This window comes from Podarcis cretensis, assembly GCF_951804945.1.
Source record: "Podarcis cretensis genome assembly, chromosome: 2".
NCBI lineage: Eukaryota > Metazoa > Chordata > Lepidosauria > Squamata > Lacertidae > Podarcis > Podarcis cretensis.
Genome location: NC_137171.1, coordinates 32718661 through 32739656, shown reverse-complemented (window position 1 = coordinate 32739656; position 20996 = coordinate 32718661). Strand labels below are relative to the sequence as shown.

At 41.9% G+C, this 20996-nt stretch overlaps 1 protein-coding gene across 1 annotated transcript; it reads right to left on the bottom strand.

Annotated features, from left to right (window-relative positions):
• Positions 1 to 709: 709 nt before the first annotated feature.
• ANKRD40 (ankyrin repeat domain 40) lies at positions 710 to 19221 on the bottom strand. The gene is made up of 5 exons (XM_079967476.1): positions 18455 to 19221; positions 15688 to 15836; positions 14714 to 15193; positions 12049 to 12230; positions 710 to 6495 (listed from the first exon to the last, which is right to left on the bottom strand). Exons 1-5 carry the CDS (start codon positions 18586 to 18588, stop codon positions 6349 to 6351), a joined length of 1092 nt encoding a protein of 363 aa, XP_079823602.1. The 5' UTR covers positions 18589 to 19221; the 3' UTR covers positions 710 to 6348.
• Positions 19222 to 20996: the final 1775 nt, after the last annotated feature.

Here is a 20996-nt window from a genome sequence, read left to right as displayed (position 1 = left end):
TTAAAAGCCCACATCTCCCATTCAGCCTGGGGCACTGCACACACAGAAGGGGACTTGCGCAGCTTTAGCTGGGTGGTTCCTCTCTTCAAACAGTTGAGCCCCAGTGCGTGGAGCCCTTATTTAAAAGCTAAAATCTTGATACCACTTCTGAAGCAGGACTGGTTACTGGTTGGCTGGGCCAAAAGTTGTACTTCCAGATACAGGACTACCAGAAATTTCTGGACTTATTCTGAGGGCTGCTCCTCATAAAGTACAGTAGTACATGTAGTAGTAAGATCAAAAAGCTACCAGGGCATGTAGAACAGGAGCAAAGTTCCTTTTAAAAAATCTCTATGGCATGGGTAGGCAACCTAAACTCCGGGGGCCAGATCCAGCCCAATCGCCTTCTAAATCTGGCCCGTGGACGGTCCAGGAATCAGCATGTTTTTAAATGAATAGAATGTGTGCTTTTATTGAAAATGCATCTCTGGGTTATTTGTGGGGCATAGGAATTCTTTCCTTATTATTTTTTTCAAAATATAGTCTGGCCCCCCACAAGGTCTGAGGGACAGTGGACCGGCCCCCTGCTGAAAAAGTTTGCTGACCCCTGATAAGGCAAAATATTCATTCAGAATTTTAACTTTCAGCCAGGACAGCAAATTTCTCATTACATAGAAAGCTTACAACGAGCACCTTTTGAGAGAGAAATATTTAAAAACAAACCAAAATCTCCCATTTTAAAAGCAACAAACTTTTATTAATTGTAAAAAGGGCACAACATACAGGAAATAAGAAACTCAAACATAAATCATTTGGTTAATTCTTCATTATAACCATGTTTTTTTTTCAGTGTAGTAATGAAGTTCTGAATCCTTTATTTCCACTGATATCATAAAGTACCACACAGTTGTTATTAGGTTAATAATTTGGTTAGTAACACTAATAAAATCCTCTGTTATAAATTGCATAAGTTATACAATATAAAAATAATCCTCTGAGTGCATAGAAAGATGCCAGCAACTGTGCAGTATCATCAACAGACTTGTAATATGTTAATTAATACTATGGCTAATCAATAGAGCATGTCAATTTGTTTACCCACATACTAGATACCTGTGGATGCCTGTGGATATCTGCTTCTCAATGAAAAGCCCAAAGGCATTTCAGCCATGATCCAGCAGTCTGGGGCACACCCGCTGACTTCATATTGGATTGTGGCCTTCCTCTTCTAAGAACCTTGTTCCCAAGTCTTCTAGCACAAAAGCACATTTCCCTTCAAGCACTTCCAGAGAAGCTGACGGTGTGTGTTGATTTTAGGCACACACTTAAAAATTAAAATCAAAAGGGGATGGGGAGAATTGCCACCTTAAATATGTTGTGCAAATCCTGACCTGGCACCTGTCAGGAAATTTGGATACACTGGAACACGGTCAGTGGCGATATTTTCATTTATATCAATGCATTTATTTTATGGCAAGACTGAATAAACCCTAACAAGGAGTCACAGCAATATAATATGCTGCCAATGGCTTTGTCTCCAGCACTTGGGTCAGGGGGCGGCAACCTTTTGGACCAGTGGGCACATTTGGAATTTTTAGAAAGCGACATGGGTACTAGTCGCAACAAGATCGCCGTGGGAATGTGGCATAACACCAAGTGGCAGTTGCATCAAAAAGGGCATAACAAGTTTGGACCACAAAATGTTGCAGAGATGCCCCCTGCTCCATCTCCCCCATCAGTGGCTCCTATATCAGCCACCTCACGCACAGAATGAGCCACTCCTCTGTTCAGAATTGAAGAGAGATGGGGTGTCCAATCTTGGAACTGGGTGAAATGTGGGCATGCTTAAGGGGGTGATGTTTAAATATAGGACAGGCTGATTCGGTGCAAATAGGAACTGAGCAGGAAGAGCAAACAGTCTTTCACGCATTGTGGATTTTTGAGGGACTATTTACTGAGAACTTTTGGGGACCCATAGGAGGTGTTGGCAGGTATAGTGGGGCCCACTAGTGCCACATTGGCAGACTCTGACTTCGGCTGTACCACAAAAATAATGTGTTGCCACAGTGCTCCATTGAAAGTAAGCATTTTCTAAACCCTGTGCTAATGTTTTAAGGCCTACAGGAGTTCAAAATTCACATTCCAGGTGGCATTGGCCATGTCAGTGCATTAAGCCCTGGATGAGGCAGAGGGATATCTTAGCTCTCTACAATTAGGCAATGAAATGACTTGTGACAACCAAAAGCTTGCTTGCACTATAAAGTTTCAGTGAGTCTTATGCTGGAATTGTTACCTTGAGACGGCACTGTGCGAACATGTTAGACCCGTGCTAACTATCCTGGATTGTCACAAAACACTTTGTTTCCTCTGTGGAGCTGTGACCCGCGGTCACCAGGGATATTAAGCCTAAAGATCTGAGTCTGGGTTTCTTGGCTCCTGCAAGGAGCCGATGACTCAATTTGGCCACTGTTTAAAGGGATATAGAAGTTCAGAAGGTTGTCTTCAGCATAAGGTAGCTTAAATTTGTTAGCTATTAAACAGTTAAATGTTTTAGTCAAATAACAGCTTTACCTGTCAGTTATAATTGCACTGAAATATTATGGTATCTACCCAGGCATTTAATGACAGGAATAGTGTTACTTGGAATAATTCAGGTAAACCATGTATTGTTTAGGCCTGGGACCCTTGGAAAACTCATACCACCACCTTCCCCCAGGCCCCACCCTTCTCTGGATGTCTCCTTGAACTGTGCTTCCGCATTCATTGCACCACCCACTTTTGCCCCTGGCTCCTCCCACCATTGGTATGTGGCTCCCACAGAAGGGATTGTGGCCCTCAGGCTGAAAAAAGCTGCTTTCCATTTGTGCAACCACTGGGTACAACCCATTAATCACAGTGAAGCTTTTAAGCCGTAGCTTAACTAGGACATGTGACCAGTGTGGGCCACTGAAGCTGAATGACATTAAATTCCTTTGTCAAAAGATCCGAGTTAAGGAGATGAAAAATATAGCGTTTGAATAGTAAGCTACGGATGAGTTATCCTGGGAACTACAGGACTGAGGAAGGGGCTTAATATGCTGCTAGATGCTCCGCTCACAGAGTTTGCCCCTGGCAAATAATGCAAAGCAATGATGACCCACTTAGTGGCATCAATCTTTGCATCCCGTTGCGATAAATGGGTCTCTTGGAAAAGCAAAATAAGATCCAGGTTTCTGGAATTTGCAAGTGCACAGAACAGAGTTTAAAGCATCTAAAAAGAGCATGAAGGTCCATCACACCACCAGCCATCTGAAGGTAGGCTACTCACAAAGTTACACAAAGTAGGTGTGGCTTAGCCCTCCTCAACCCTAGTCTATTTCCTACCTAACATCTGAAGCTGTCGTCTTTCCTAGCTTCACCTCCATGACTTTCCATGTGTCTTTACTAACCTTCATCTTCCGTTGTTTCCTGTGATTCCCCCTCAAAAAACCCCATTTTCTGTCCTTTGATTCTTCTGTCTCCAGTTTTCCTCCTGCTTCCCTCTTTTCCAGTAGATTTTTCTTTTCTTTTCCCTTTTTTCCCTCCAGTCGCTGCCATCTATTCACCTGGCTACTGCCAATTTCCCTTTCCAGCCACAGCTTCCTGGCCACAACCACTTGCTCTCCCTGGCCACAGCTGTTTGCTCTCCCAACCCTGCTGTTTATTTTTTGTGGTCCCCAGCTGCCAATGTCTGCCTTCCCCAGCCGCTGCAGTCTGTTGTCTCTCCTCCATGCCAAAGTTCACCTCATCAGGTCACTTTAGTTTGTGCCATTTCTTCAGTCCTGGCCACCTAAACATCCTCCTCCATTGGTTCTCATCCTTTTCTACAGTGTTTTCTGAAGGGACCTGCTCTGTCAGATCCTTTTGTAGTCCATCACTTTTCCTCAACCCCACCCCCAAAAAAGGGTTTTGCATCTTTCACATGGAGAAGGGAATATTGGTTCCTTACCTGAAGGACACTTCTCTGAGATGAAGTTCCATCACAGCCTCCTCTCCCTATCTATATGCTTCTGAGTGGCTACCTAATCCATGGAAGGGTTTCCTCTGTGTTTGCTTCAATTATCTTGCTTGCATTCTTCAAATATTTTCTGTTAAGACCATTTATATGCACTCTCCTGTTATTTTCTTGAAGAAGCAGTTTGTAGCAGCTTGTCCTCTGTGCATTTTTCTTCTCTGAGCTTGAGGAGGACTATGGCACACCTACTACTTGCAATTCTGAGTGCATTTCTGGCGTTTGGATAACCGGTGGCGCTACAATCCACGTGATGGACCTTCATTCCAGAAAAATGACCTTTCCCTCTAGAGCACATCTGGTGGAGGGGAGTGGGGAAAGTCCCATTCAGCAAGTGGAAGTTGCTGAATACCACCCATTCCAAGTGCATTACTGTGGGCATAAATTTCCCTTCAAAGCTGCTCGTAATTCTGTAATATCGGTCAGGGCCATTGCTTAGAAAGCCATGGCTCGAAACTAGGGTTACAGAGCACATGAGCGTTTGCCCCAATCTGAAGCTTAGGAGCCTGACATGGGGGCACTGAAATCAGCAGCTGAATATTTTTCTGTTAATTAATTCATCTAGCTGGGTAGTCCAACCAACTTGAAGCACATACTCATTGTGCTGCAGTTAGAGTAACTGAGATCCCTTCACTAGTACACATAATCCTAAAACTAGGTATATTATATTTTATTCAAAAATGTTATGTTCCATGCTTTTGCAGACTCTTTAATTCTAGAACTTGATAGCAGACTATTTATACAGAAAGTGAACTAGCAAGAAGATGAAAAGCTGGACATGCCTATATGAGATGCAAGCAAGTCTGTCAGAAATGCATAGAAATGCCAAGATTTCCTTACTAATTTATCTTGGTATTAAAAATATTTTTTGCTATTTAAAATGCTACAAGATTACTTTCCTTTAAATAGTTAATAGTTTCAAGATCAGAGGATAATTAGGATAAGAGGCTAAGGGGGGTTGTGCTCGTTTCATGTGTGGCATCAGGCTCTGGAGTGAAGTTGCATTCTTAATAATCCTTCTGGAAGCCTCTCCAGTAATAATAATAATAATAATAATATCCCCAGCCATCACCAGATACTACCAGCCATTCTGTATTGTTTACTGGCAAGCAATAATGAGTTAGACACACACCCTAATGGTTTCGGTCAACATATTTACAGCTTGGGTTAACACGGTAAATATGTTCAAATATTTGACCTGAGCACCATCTTGAAGAAATCACAGCTGATTTAGCCACTTGGTGACGGTTTTAACTCAGCCAAATAAAGTGTCAGAAGTCTTAAGCCTTCCTCCCCAAAGGAATGGGCATCTGGACCTTACTGGTCCAGTCTCCCAGGCCACAACGTACCACTGGGAGATGGGATGGGGAGGAGAGTCGTTTCCTGCTTGTCAGTTCCAGACTGTACAGACCTCTCCCCTTGTGGAAGCTTACAGGTGGCTTGTCCCATTAGTAGCAGTGAGGCTAGGGGGACCATCTTAGGCTACCGTTCTGCCTCTAACAACCCTGACATTCCTCGTGACATGCGTAAGTGGTGAGATATATCCCGCTTACGTTTTGCAACATGCCATTCTCCAAAGGATGCTGTATTAGCTTTAGTTTGAAACACTTTGCCAAAGTGACTAACCTGTGACCCTCCAGATACTCTTGGACTCGAAATCCCATCAGTCCAAGCTAGATAAGTCAACAGGCAGGGGTGATGGGAACTGAAGTCAAACAACAACTGCAGAGCCACAGGATAGCCACTCCTGCACTAGGCCAGTGTAACTACTGTTTGAGATTTCTTCTTCTTCCTCTTACCCTTTCTCCTGCAAAAGTAGCTTATTCTCAAGCTAACACATTTGAACACTGGTTATACTAGGAGTCTCTGCATGCTAAGTATCCAATTACAAGTGTTAAATGTGTTCCGGGTTCTCTCCTTCAACGTAAGTGCTCCTGCTCTTTTTAATAAGTAGCAATTATTAGAGCAATTTAATTTAAGTCTTTCCCTGAGAGCTTCTAACTCTGCAGTGTTCAGAGATGTAATGATTTCCTAGCAAGAAACACTGCTGCATGAAGAGAGAGGCAATAATCTGTTGCTCCTTAGTATCCTATCCAAAAACATTACTTCACTGCCAGGTTACTCAAAAATTAACTGCAGACACTCTAAGTGGACATTCTAATCCTACAGACACTTAAGTAGGAACAAGCCCAAATGTTTTCGGCAGAACTTGCTTCCAAGTAAGTGTGCTTTATAGGTTAACTCTGTCTTCCAAGGTAAAGTAGAATCTGAGGTTAAAGCCCTTGCAAAATCCTAGGTTTGACTGTTAAATACTAGTGACAGGTTTTTCATTTGAATAGCTAGTAAGTCAACTTTGATGCTTTCTTATTGTAACAAGGCCTTTCAGTTAACGTTGGTGCAGCATTTCTAAACAGAAAGTCATTATCACTCATCGTCAAAACCAGCTCCAGTTCTTGGAAATCCTGAAGCCTTGATACATCTTTGTCCTGAAAGAAATAAACACAATAAATTAAAAACCATGTCTATACTATTATGAGGCATGCTAGTCCAAATGATGCAACGATTTCGGCTCACCTTTGTGTTGCACTACATCTTGCATATTTAATTTTGATGTTCCAACTGACTGCAGGAAAGAGAAACTGGACAACAGGATCCCCGCCATTGCCCGGACTGAGAGACCAGTTGCCCTTTTGGTTCCTCTCTTCCTTGAGCTGTTTTCATTCAAGCTGATCATTATTAAGAACTTCGTTAACTTTAAGAAATGGTGTTTTGAGTTTGTATGCTCTGCCCTTCCCATCCCCATTTCCTTTTGTGCTGTGTCTTTTAGACTGTAAGCCTACCAACAGAGACTGTCTTCCTTTTAATTTGTACACAGCACTTAGTAGATTTTAAGGGATGAACTCAACATAGCACTAAGAAGTTGTTTCATCAGGCAAACAGAAATACTTGTGCTGACAGAGAAATCTGCCCTCTCCTCTGCTGGCATGCTGTTTCAGGTGTTCTCCCAACATCCCCTGCCTATTTGTGGGGTTATAGGGAGTGCAGATGGGGGGAAAGCCTTGTTGTGCTAGCAGAAGTACTTGTAGGGGTTCTGGTGGTAGGACTCGTTAGCCGTGTTTTATAAATGATTATTGTTGATGATAGATCCAGAGCAATTTAGTTGCAGTTGTCCCATTGAAACCAGCGTGAAAAATCAATCATAGTTGATATTGAAATCAACGGGAGTTATCTTCAACAAACAGTTTGGATCCAACCCAATGTTTTATTCTTGGACCTATGACTTTATTCTCCATGTGTTCTTGCCAGCCTCTGCTCTGTGAGGGTCTTTACATTGAGATTGCTAAGAGATTAAGAAATTTCTTATGCTATAGCTTGAGTCTTCTAGAAATACGGCAAACCAAAGGGTTGCCACTTTTAATGCTGCAAAAATGGATTTTCAGACTATCAGTGCAAACTTATGCATGCTTTCTCATAAATAAGTATTATGGTACACATTGAAAGTTACTTACAGGCAGCTGTGCATAGGATTACAGCCTTAGTTTGCCAGAGAGACATAAGCTCAAACAGAGTACAACAGGGAGTTAATGCTTGTGGGCAGCTATTGTTCAAGTGAAGCCTTTATTTTCTATCCAAATCTATTTGCATTAAATAGGAGAAAGTGTGCCTTCTCCAACTATGTTTTTATCAGCATGTGTGAAGGAGAATGAGTGCATAATTTGTGCTATATCCTTGCCACAGAGTGTGAATATTATTATTTTATATTATTCTATGTACACCACTCACTTTTTAAAAAATTGAACTGTTCAAAAAGTTTTCTAAACAGATAAATGAAAAGTTCCCTTTAGAGACCTGGAATGAGTTTTGCTTTAAAAAAAAAAGTCCAAGCTAAAATGCCTATTCTGACAATGTTGCTTGCTGGCAAAGTACTTTGAACCAGCTAAGGGTTATCAATATGAATGCAGTTCCCCTCCTGTTGGGACTCCATATACGTTGTCCTATCAGGAAATCAGCGAGAATGCCAATCAGATGTTCCAGAGGAGGCAGCGGGGGCTAGAGTTGATTGATTTGACCAGGGCTACATCTGTATAACTGGATTGTGAGCCAGAGCCTTTAAGAGGATTTGTGCTCCAATTCAGTTCAGCTTGGCTAGAGCAACTGAGAGCACAGGTATTTGAAACATCTACATCAACAAAATTAAGTCCACCATGCCAGGCTACAAAAATAAAGCAGACAGTACCACATTGTAAAATGGGGAGAAAGGCAGTGCTTCCTATTTGATCACCTAGCACTAAAGTGGATCACAGCCGGATTAAACTGACCAGCGGGCTGGATTAGGCCCCCAAAACGGACTTTGGACTTGCCTGGGTTATGGTGACTAGTGAATAGCGCGGGAATATCTTGATCTTGTATTATTTGCACAGGAAAAGTCCACTCATTCTATCATGATGAGGAGGGCAGGCAGAGATTCCAATTCTAAGAGGGCTTTTTCTTTTTAAGCATCTCTTTTCAGAAGGCGTTCTTTATTTAAAACATAAGGTTTAAAACTACAGATATGAAACGTTCACAAGGGATTGGATGCTTATGAAGACTGCTGTGGGCAACATGTGTACTGCAGGATAGTCCCACTGACGTCAAGAAATGTTGGTGTAAGAACTGTAGTATCTGTAAATGCAGGTTGGGGGAAGATGATACCGTTATAATTACCCTGAACATAGTATGAAAGCTTGAATAATCATAAATTATAATAAATATCTGAAGGAATGGGTCTTGGTTATTAGCTGCCAATATTTTTGAGAAAATGAAAGCCAGCCTGGGTTATTACTCCAGCAGGATAGTTGGCTTTAGTAAAAGGAACTAAATGGATAAAATATCTCAATTCCAGCAGGGCTTTTGATAATGTTCCATATGCTACTCTTACAAGTAAATTGGAGAAGGGTGAATTGGAACATGCTGCCATGAGGCAGGTGTACTTTTGGCTGGGAAGCTACACACAAGATGTTCCAGCATGCTGTGGATTTCAGCCAGAGTAGCTATTAGTGGATTGCTATTGTTTGAATTGGGGAGCTAAATGACATTCCACAGGGGGCCACTAGGTGGCGCATCGGAAGATGGCTGACAATAACATCTCTCCGACCCACACGAGGTAATTTGGAGGCTATGATGGGGGTAATTAGCCTCCTTAACCCCCCCAGGATTATGGGGGGGACGGCCCTTGCCTGCTGTGCCCTATACCACCCCCGAATTTGTGGGGGTGGGGGCACTAGGCACAAAGCCCTCCTGTGGGATTTTCGGCACTCCTCGACGCCGTCCCCGATTCGCGCCGCTGGTTGCAATGATCTTTAAAAGAAATAATTTGGACATGATTAATTGCACATACATCAAGGAAAAAGGGGAGTAAATACTGCTGACAGAAGAGATCTCTGATAACAAGACAACAATAAAATACGAGAAGAACGTCAAGATACGGTAATGACTGAGGGGGGAGGGGGGAAAAACCTGCCTCTACCTTTTTATGTGATTTAACAAGAATCCCCCTCCCCTAATGAGTCAGAAATTAAGGACTTAAGCTGTGGATTTAAGGCTGTGTGGAGATAAACTTTCGATCCAAAGCAATGTTTCAAGATGAAGCTGGAAAGCTAAGAGTTTTGGAGTGACGCAGTCAGGAAAAAATGCCGTTCGCCATTTTGTGAGGCATTGTGGGAGCTCTTGGGTCTGGGAGGAGAAAGAGAGAAATAGAGTTGTTTACATATCGTGAATCAACTCCTCGGTGGGACTTAAGAGCCACAAATGCCAAAATTTACGATGGATAAAGTGATGTTATCTACGAAGGAGATATATGGAAACCATCTGGACTTAGTGAAGGAACGGGAAATCCACACAGGATTATTACACTTGCTATCGGCTTAAGGAGACTAACAGAAGAGATCATAAAGGAAAAAGAGAAATTATACGAACAAGATATGATGTGGCAACACCAAGATAAGACTGGATAGAATTATGAACTTTGTTTGGACTGATTGGGACTGATTTGGACATTAACGCAGTAATAAGAAGATGATCTGAATTCCCCTTTGGATCTTGAAGTATGGGTTCCCCCAACAAAATTTAAAAATTTGGCTTTGTAATTCGGAATTTATATGATGTGATTTAATTTGATGTGATTGGCCAGTTAATAAAAATTATTTAAAAAAAAAAACTACTAAATGACATTCCACAGGGATCTGCCCTGGACCAGCACTAGTGAGCATTTTTATTAACAGCTTGGAAAAAGCAATGATGAGTGCGCTAAGATTTTACAATCTGAACTGCAAACACAACAGAGGGGAAATCAGTGCACTTAACTCAAAGCAAATGTTTATGTGGGGTGGAGCACCCGAAACAAAAAATCTAGGAAAAGAGTGAGCGAGCTGGGCATTCGGACTGCAACAGGAGATACTACAGCTGGTAGGCAAGAAGATTGGCCATGCGTGTGGCTACAGCAGCTCACCGTTAGCTAGCACGGAGGTGATGTGCCCAGCAGTTGTGCAAATAAGTTATTGTATGGAAGACAGAAAAAACTTAAACTATTCTGACCTGCAAATTCTGAAGTTAGCATCTTGTACTGGCCTCAGGGAGAATCCAGGGAGACAACTCAATTCCTTGAATTGTCAAGATTCTAACATGCATGGCACACCAAGCATCACATGGCCATCTGTCAGGGATGCTGTAGCTGCATCCAGCACATTGAGGTTGGACCAAAAACGTCCAAGTTTCCTTCCAACTCTAAACTCTAGGACACTTTGAATCCATGTGGTTTACAGATAGTGTGTGTTGCCCAGTCCTAACCTATGGGTTATACTAAACTGCAACTGCAAAAGGAATCAGAAGCTGGTATAACCAATGCCAGAGACACAGAAGCAGTGATGCTGAATAACTTTGGGTCCAATTTCAGCTCTCAGGTACGCAGCTGAAAGCCATTGGCCCACATCTAGATGTAGCTATGTGCCAAACCTACTTAAATAAGAACCTCAGAAAGAAAAGTCACACGTAGTGGCCTCAGAAGTTGTATCAGGACAGCATTTCCATTACATTACTTGGGGATGGAAAACCCTTATCTTCACCTGCCCTGAGCAGGGGCAAATGAGAGTATATAGATTGTGTGCATTTGGATGTGTATGTTTCTCCAACCCTTTGAATATCTATACCAGCATCTGAGAACAGGAACTTCCAGTATCAAACTACACAGATGGTAAATCCTCTTGCACATAACATGCAACATGCAGTGCAGGTTTGCACATGGCTTGCTGCCGTTCTGCACGCACAAAACTCCCTCCTGAATGGACTGAAATTTTAAAAAGACCTGGAGTGGGAACACAGTTGTCCTACTCATTAGCAATGAAATGCAACCAAAAATTCAACATAGCACAGAGAGAGATTCCACTGAATCTTTGCGCCCAGTGCTTTTGACTTTTAGTCATTTTTATTGGAGTATCCAATTTCCATCATTGCACCGATTTTCTAAATTGATATTTAGAATATAACAAAGTCTTATTGATACAGAAATCTGCTCTGGCACCAAAATTTGACATTAGCATTAGCACCAAAATGCCAGTGTCAAATATGAACTCCAAAATCTAAACTGATCACTGCGGGAGAAATAAGACCCATCAATTAATCTATTGCCTACACACTTAAGTGACCTATTCTTGTCCAGGCAGAGTTACGCTGCTGAAATGCTACTACCGTACTTCTGATTTAAAAGTCTCGGGAAATAATACAGATATCTTAAGCACCCCACCACACAATCTCTTAAATGCATAAAACAGGCCTGCAGAACCCAGGCTAAATGCAGTATGTCAGGTGAAAACCCTGGTCAAGCAAAAAGTCTCCAGCCTTTGCTGCTTTCCTCAGGGTTCAAACCCTGGGAAGTTATGAAACACGAATCAGATATAGCCACTGGACTGCATTTAGCTTCATGTGTCATTCTACAGGTCTGGCATCAGCAAAAGAAAAAGAATAAAAAAAGAAACAGAGGAACGAGGACAGAATGAGGATCTTACCTTTCTCAATACTGTATTTGGAAGTTTCCTTATTTTCTCCACGTGTTCCGGGTTAACCCCCAGCTCACAGCAGCTTACTCTGAGCAATTCTTTGTAAGTCAGTTCTTGCCGATCCAGTTCGATTTCAATGAAATCGTTCTCTTTTAGAGTACGGTTCTGAACTCGGACCTTAAGCACCAGTTCTAATTTTAAAAGACACACACAACCACAATTGTTAGGAGCATTAATAATAAGCACTTGGCAAATGTTATTGGGTAGTAATTAAATTTCAAAAGGTTGCCTTGTTTCCCTTTTGGCAATCCCTTTTTTCTAACTTGTGAACCGCCCTGCAACTTGCGGGTATAGGGCGGTATACAAATTTAATAAATAAATAATAATAACAATAACAACTTCAATGTGATGCTTGCCATGGAGTAGCAATGAGGCTCCTGGACTAGAGATGGAGAGCTTCAGCCCTCCAGACCTCTCTCTGAGCCTCAGAATGCTCCTCAGCCCGGCAACCTTCCTCAAGTGTATTTGCCTGGCTGCACTGTCTCCTTCAACTGTCTGCGTAGAGCAAGGTGTGTGTGAGTAGATACTAACCTACTATACAAAGGTAGCATTTACATTCATTGATCTTCCCACTTTTCCCCACACCCTGCCCACCACTGGAATGTGGTCCAGAAGATAATAAGCTAAAAAAGCTTCCCCAGTCCGTGTTAGACCAAACCTGCCATCACAGGAAACCCTCAAGTTGGGGAGATTGGGCGGGGGGGGGGGGCAGGCAATTGACAAGGTCATTGAATATGCAGGTGCAGCCATAAAACACATTTCTGCTGTCATCAAACACGGCCCATGGTGTAACAGCAAATCTGCATCTTTTCACAGTTCAGCTTCGGGTGGTTGCTCTCATGGGGCCTGCATGAGTATCAGGACCTCCATCAGAAAATGTGGGCCAAGTCAACTATTGCTTGATGCATGCAGAGCTGCCTAGCAGCAGCAGCAGGGGGAAAAAGCATGGATATAACCCTCCTCATGGCCATGCTATCTCTGCCTTTAGCAGAAAGAACCAGCCTTAAGTATTTTTGCACTGTAAGTTGTTTCAATAAGGTTTTGAAGGCCCAAAACAATGAAATAAATACTACTACTTCGGTAATATGCCTAGATACGCATTCAATTTAAGCAACAGCAATTAAGGCAAATAAGCATTATTGTTTGTGGGGAAAGAGAAATCTATGGTACTCCTGATGATACACTGTCATTTAGAGCTCAGTAATAACAACTTTAATAAATCTATTTTTCTTTATCTGCAACAGGCCAAACAAAAACAGTGAATTAATTTGGCGGGGGGATAAAGAATCCATTTAGTTTAGTAACATAAGGAGCAATTTCTACTACTAAAATATACGGTGGTACCTCTGGATGCAAACGGGATCCGTTCTGGAGCCCTGTTCGCATCCAGAAGTGAACGCGACCCGCGTGCGCTTCTGCGCATGACGTCATTTTGACCATCTGCGCATGTGCGAGCGGCGAAACCCGGAAGTAACGCGCTCCGTTACTTCTGGGTCGCTGCAGCGCGCAACCCGAAAATACCGTATTTTTCGCCCTATAGGACGCACTTATTCCCCTCCAAAAATGAAGGGAAAATGTGTGTGCGTCCTATGGGGCGAATACAGGCTTTTGCTGAAGCCTGGTGAGCGACAGGGGTCGGTGCTGCCTGCGCTCCCGGGATTGGCGCAGCTCCGCGCAACCCCCCGGAGCCCAGCGCGAAGCTGCACCGGGCTCCCAAAGGTTGCGCAAGCTCCCAGAGCGATGCCGAAGCTGCGCGCAGTTTCGGTATCGCTCTGGGACCCGTTCTGGGGGCTGGGGAAGCTCGGGCTTCCCCCGCCCCAGCCCCGCGCCTGGGTGGGTGGGGGAAATAATTTTTTTCCTCTCCCCCCCCCCAAATCTAGGTGCGTCCTATGGGCCGGTGCGTCCTATAGGGCGAAAAATACGGTACTTATCCCGAAGCTACTTCAACCCGAGGTATGACTGTACTGCCACTTATATAATCATTAGGCAATGGGTATGAGTTCTGTAAATCCACAGTAGTGGCCATCCTCTGTTTGGTGTGAGAGGGAATAATTTAGCACTATTCAACGCTCATATGAATGTGCCTAGGGGCAGTGATCATGATTGGGCTCACCCAAGCACATTTGATAACATGTCTGGAAATAATTGCCATATGTAGGCTCTTCCCATGTGATTCGAGGACTCTGCCTGTCTGACAGATATATAAATTGTGCAGACACGGCCTAAACGCAGTTTTATCTCCCCATAGATTTTCCAGACATTACATTTAATGCACATAGTGGTTAGTTAGGGCTGCCTTCCCTCTTCTGTACACCTTCAGACAAATGTCTGATTAGTGCTTATGCGACTGTTTCCCAGGCAGCTAGAAAACGCCCCCAGAAACTTTGGGGAATTTCATTTAGGTATCACTGTCTTGACCACTAGGTTGTATGAAGTGACAGAAAATTTAGGAAGAGACTTCTGACCATGGAAGATTATAAACCAAACCAAACACTGCGCTAATTGATTTGTTATCCTGTCCAATTTCTGTTCAATCTACACACAGTTTTTATTCTAATTGTTTTCACCAAAAGGCAGCACTAAGCTATCTTGAAAGCTTAACAGCTGAGGTTACCTTGCATGTTACTAAGGGGGAATGTTCCGGTGAAGAAAAAGGGCTGAAATGTTGGGACAGGTCCAGCACAGGAACCATTTGGTGGCTGTGTTTCAGGCTGTTTAGCTGCAACAGGGGAAGAGAGCGTCCTGTTTGGAGGAAGAGGCATCTGGTGACCATGACCATTCTGGACTGCAGGCTCTGGGGATTCCACTGCCATTGCCCTTGTCGTGTCCCCATTGGATCCCAGAGGGGAAAGCTTTTCATGTTGCAACATGGTAGTGCCAGGTGCCTGAACTTGAGTTAAGGAAATGGGGCAGTCTTCACTGTGCTGTTCTAAGGAAGGGGAAAGTCTTCCATTCAAAGAGGAAGCGGAGGTGCTGGTAGTGCTGCTACTCATGGAGTTATACACATAAGGGAAAGGTGGGTTAGCCAAGTAATTGGGGATAATGGGCAAGGCGGAATCTTTCTTCTCATCCGGAAGCTCCTCAGCATCTTCCACTGCAAAATAAAGAATAGCTCTAAATAAAGGCAATTTCCAACTAAACATTGGTGAGTAACCTGGCAGGGGAGAGAGAGACAGAACTAGCACTGCTAAGCTAGCTGTACATGTTAAAATTACAATGTGCACATAAAAATATATTAAGCATTTCTAACGCTATAATAAAATGCAATCATTTGATACTTCTATTATGCAGTTAGATATTAAATTAAATGTCACAAAAATTATCCCTGCACATCCCCACCTGGGATTAACGAGGGGCTACATTTTTAACCAAGTCAAAGTTCAGCAATCAATTTTTGATGGTTACAGTCTTCCTTTTTCCAAATCTGTACACATCAATGCTGATTCTAGCGAAAGGATTAAAGGAGACTTGGGGGAGAACGTTACAAGGGCAGGAAGATCATACTGTTTCATCTTCATTGAATCACTATGGATTCCCTTCGGCACCAAAATATTCTTGACAGTTATTAGTATCAACCAATCATTTTACCTCCCAGCATCTTCCTAATTTCCCTCTTTGATGTTAACTGGGCTGGTGTTTCTTCTTTAACAGTCAGAGCGTCCTTATCAGCGCCAGCATGTAGCAAGTACGATACCACTTGAGCATGGTTCCGTTTGCAGGCCCAATGCAAGCAAGTCCTGCACAAGGCAAATGTAACAGCTAAGTTTGGGGGTTGCAAACACACTACATTAAATAAAAACAAAAACTGATGTACTGTATTCGTTGAAAAATAATGACAGCCTACCTTAAGCTGAGCAGTTTTGCTAGTCTTACAGATTTTTTATATTTCTTATACATTCCTATAGTGACACCTACTGGCAGAATCCTTCCCTATTGCAAATCACAGCGCTTCAAAGTTCATTACAGTACTTCTAGTTTCACAGCTTTCACATGCAGTTCTCTAGCAGCAAGGCCAAAGAGATGAGCCCACACTCTAAACTTCCAATATCTGGGGCACACTTAAAAACAACAACAACTGAATTAAGATTTGAGGCACATTTCACCTTCCTGGAAAAACAAACAAACCAAAACCCATTTTCAGAAAGGATTTCACTGATTTAATGCAATTACCTAATTTACTTAAGTTGACAAGGTATAAATACAAAACATTTATTTCCTCCCCCTCCAAACAACATCTCAGTGTAACAGCAAACTACTGTATTGATAAAGGCAGTCTTGCATATACCCAAATCCACAGTCAGGCAATACCTTCGTAAACAGAATTCTCGTGTTCAAGTCTAGTGTATTTGGGGTGATTTGGATAAAAAGGCACAGAACTTTTTCCTTTTGTATGTCTGCAAACCTTGGGAGTTTCCCATAGTCTGCTGTTGTGTGCAGATGGCACCAGGGTGACTACAAAAGGATCCACACACACTAATTGACTATGTAAATATGAGGAATGGTGATAATTAAAGCTCCAGTGGGGCAGAGGAGACCTCCTCCTGCAACTCTGCATGGTTTATTACCCTGCCCCTTTCCAAACAATGTCCAGTGAGGGCAAGTAATTCTTCTGCACTTTTGAAGCAACTGAAGCTGGACCATCCAATCAAGACTCAGGGTTTATCTACACGTCCTGCTGCAGGGCAAGGGGAAAACTGAACCCATGTCTAGAAAACCGCTTGGACCCATGCTTTCTAGGTACAGCACAAGCAGAAGTGTGGGCAAGCCTATAGTGATGTTGACCTTTTCAAGCATGGCCCCCTACTATCCTGCAAAACTGCTATTTCTTTGTTTAGTGCATTTGTCTACCTTCCTTCTTCCAAGATGCTCAAGACAGCACACATCAGGTTATCCTATTTTTATCTTAAGAGCAACCCAATAAAGTAGGTTATGCTGAGTGTAAGACCATCCAGTGAGATGCCTAAGTGAGCAAGGATTTGATTCCAAGTCTCTATAATCTACCGGTAAATTCAACGCTTTTTCCAGTTCAACAAATAGTGCCCAGTTATGCAGTGCCAACAAAGTATGCAGGCATAATTGAAAAGGACATAGATTTGCATATGATAACGTATATGCATTGATGAAGGTTTAGAATAATTACTATAATTTAAAATATATACAATGCATCTCAGTCTAGATGAGACAACTACAATCAAGTGACCCATTTGTCTGATGTCCAGTTGTTGATGGAGTAACGTCAAAGCTCTTGCCCTCCTTTATTCAGGTTCATCTTTAAACCAGACTTGGACTTGACAGCCCTTCAAACAGAGGGGGACACCTTCAAACAGAATCCTGTCCTCTCTAAAGCAGGGCACTTGGTCACCCTAGTTCATTACTACTTATTTTATCTCAGTGTGCTCTCAAGATTCTTTTTTAAATATTACTTCTGCTAGAAAAGGTCACAGATCATTACCAATAAAAACCATTTCCATTATAAAGCTATTCACTTTCAGAACCATATGGTTGATTGTGAGACTACTGTACTGCAGTATTAGACTTTGTTAAATGGTCAACGAAGTCGTATAACTCTAACCAATGTTAAATTTTCTGTATTTTCTAACATATTTAGTATAAAATACTGATTTTGAGATTGCCAATAGTTTACTGTACAGTCCTGTACTATAATTCTCTGGGTATAGGATGGTATATTAATTAATAACAATTAATTTATAACTACATTAATATTGTTAGTTTTTTTCTCTCCAGTGTGCAGTTATCTATCATTGTATCATTCTGACAAAATTTTGCTATATTCTTCTACTCTGAACAAATCTCAAAACAATTTTGTGCCACATGCAAATCTCACTAATTCACTCCTTCCCTTTCCAAGGCAACTTCATGTCACACCAAAATCACAATACATTTCCATAAGACCAACCAACAAGAGTAGAAGAAAAGAAAACACAGTGGCCATACATTCAATTTATATTACAAAAAAATGATAACTTTTACTTTATGAGAACTTTTAGAAATATAAGAATATAATTGCTAAAATGTGAGATTCACCTCACAAAAGCCAACAAAAGAGAAAGGCACTTGTGATCTAACAAGCAGACAACCAGATCTCGTCAGTGTGATGTAGACACTGCTAACAAGATTAAAATAAACTTTTGAACACTATAAAACGTAACAGCAAATGCATTGTCTGACCCTCCTTTTAGGAATTTTAGAATGGATGAATAGCAAGAAGAAAAAGACTTTTAAAATATCACTCCAAACTCCGTAACCAAGTCTACCACACACCGCTCTCTGAAAATGCCAATACGTATGGTACTGCCCAAAAGCTGCCGATGCAATTCACTTGCTAAATGCTCACCAGCCGTTGATTTCGTTTTGAGAGTTCACACTGACGCCACATTCCACCAATCGCTGAACTTCTTCAACATCCCCCAAAGCAGCGGCTTCTCTCAGTCGCTCCTGAAGCTCTTTTTCCTCTGCTGCAGAGCTCATGTTACAAAATTATCTTTGCAGTAAAACTTTGGGATTGTCGAATGGAGCCGCCTACTGCGAACGACGGATCATCTTATAAAACTAGTCCATCAGAGGCAGGAAGAATCCGATCCGTCCTGAAAGAAAAGTCTCACGCCTTAGTCCTTTTTCATCTTAAACTCATATGCGGCTGTTTCCTACCTATGGCTCATAAATCAAACAGTTTCACATTTCTGAAGGCCATTTTTCCCTAATTGCATAGTCTAGAGCGGATACAGCTTCCTCCTTCTCGCAGGGGGACTCTATTAAGTGCGACAACAATGACCTAGATATTTAGTTCCTACCAACAGTCCGGCACGCGAACATTCACGCGCTCCTGCAAGCTTGCAGAACACTTTAAATTTTTTCCCCATTTGCTCATACGGGTTGCTATTTAAAATATAAGCAGTCTTTCTCATGATCACTACTTTATACCACAACCTATCCCAGCTCCAGATCTCTCTGCATTTTATTGCTTGTGCTTCCACTGAAAAGGATCGTCAGTTTCCCTGCCTTCCCTGGTGGCAGATTCCTAGCGCGATGTACGCTGCAAACAAATCTGTTAATACTACTGATCCAAACGTACTAAAGCAGCGAGCCAGTTCCTTGCAAAACAGGAAGGTACGAGGCGTCAAGAGATAATGCTGGAGCCCAGAAAAAAAAACAAGCAGTTCTAAACGGATGCAGAACAGGCTACAGCGGTAAATCTAAAATAGCTAAATACAATGTAGAGCAGCCCTTTTGAAATATTGGACTTGGTAAATTTATGTCTCCCGAGTAATCTGCCAATGCTGTCCCCAGTTTTATTACAATGTGAACATTTTGTAATATAATTAAGGTTTCTTAGAGTCCATGTTGCAGATTGCTTCTTAAAATGGAACAGGAGAGTGCTTGCTGTCTGAATTATGATGGCCAGACACACAGGGCAGCAGTTTCTCAGCTGGGGCGTTATAGTCATGGAATGCTCTCCTAAGGGAAAACCACTCAAGTTCATCACTACTGGCCTGTCCCATTACTTAACATATTTTAGTGCAGTAGGACCAAGTCACTATTTCGACAGTTTGTAGGGGGTTCTGCCAGAGGTGCACTTTCCCTATTTTGGTTGTGTTTTTTTAATGATTCAATATTGTTTAAGGTGCCTAGTAGTCTTTTTAAAAAAGAAAGGTGGGGCATAAATATATTAATAAAATATGGGAAAATAAATAATATAAACAAAACTTTAGTGCCAGGTTCCTTCTAGCAGTAAAACAAATACGCACCATTGTTTTGCAGGATAATTAATGGTTAAGATTTTGTGTTCTGTTTTTGTTTTAATGATACTGTTTTTGCACTGAACACTGTACTGTGATTGTATAATAAAAGTTCACATTGATCGATCCAGAAGCAAACACTTGCCCAGATCTAACAGTCATTTTCAACTAAAATAAAATGTTTAAAACCCTGGGAATACTAAGAAATTTACTTGGAATGGGTGGGATTCTCCATGAAAAAAATCTGTGTGGTTTTTTCACAGGTACGTTGATATGATAGGCAGAGAAGCCTTTAGAGAACGAAAGGTTGGCAACTCATATAAACAAGAAGGAGCCAAATATGACTTCCCTTCTGTGTCCCGTTCACAAATTCAGGACAATACTTGGCTGACGATAGTTCTCTTTTGGGGGAAATTCTGACTTAGCTCAGAAGTATATCCCATTATGCTCAGGACTAGTGTTTAGGATTGCAGTTTGAGTCTCATGTACTCAGCCTCAGGTGTCAGATGTTTTATAAACAAAAACTGGCCATATTTTATCAAGTGACTGTATAATGATTCTGTCTCACAGCATGAGACTATTTTTTTAAAGTACTCCTTGTCAAATTTAATTCCTTTGTGTTATTGAGCTGTGGGGAAACACCTATGCACTGCCTTTCCCATTGGGGTTCTAATAGTAACAGGTGCAGGACTGAAGGTTCGTTAAGCAAATGTGGGACCAGAGGATTATTTAAAACAAAGCTGAATAGAGCCATTGTTTGTGTATTGAGACTCTGAGAGGCTTGGGTAACGGGACTTGGATTTTATAGTTTGTACAGTTGGAAGGGACCACAAAGGTCATCTTTTGCTCAAACCCATGACCTAGAGTAAGATTCTCCTGCTCCACCGACTGAGCTATCTCCTGTATTTGTCACTTTTTTCTTTTCTTTCAGAAACGAAAACTCAAGCGGCTTAAAAAAAAGAGAACAAAGCGACTTAAAATACAGCAGTGTTATATATAGAAGAGCAGATCAAGTCGTTTCAAAATTTTATTTCCCGAATTCTGTGAAGAGGTTGCAAACTCTTGCGCATTTCTATCAAAAAGAGGGGATGCTCTGTGCAAAACTGAACACTGCTCGCTCTTGAAGGCGGAGGACACTCT

What these genes read in the sequence shown, in the direction of transcription:
- ANKRD40 (XM_079967476.1), bottom strand. Translation starts at nt 18,588, where the DNA reads ATGAGCTCTGCAGCAGAGGAAAAAGAGCTTCAGGAGCGACTGAGAGAA. An exon ending in CAAAACGAAATCAACGGCTG is followed by an intron (nt 15,837 to 18,454) that starts GTGAGCATTTAG and finishes TGCCTTGTGCAG; the next exon opens with GACTTGCTTGCATTGGGCCT. An exon ending in CCCCCTTAGTAACATGCAAG is followed by an intron (nt 12,231 to 14,713) that starts GTAACCTCAGCT and finishes TTTTAAAATTAG; the next exon opens with AACTGGTGCTTAAGGTCCGA.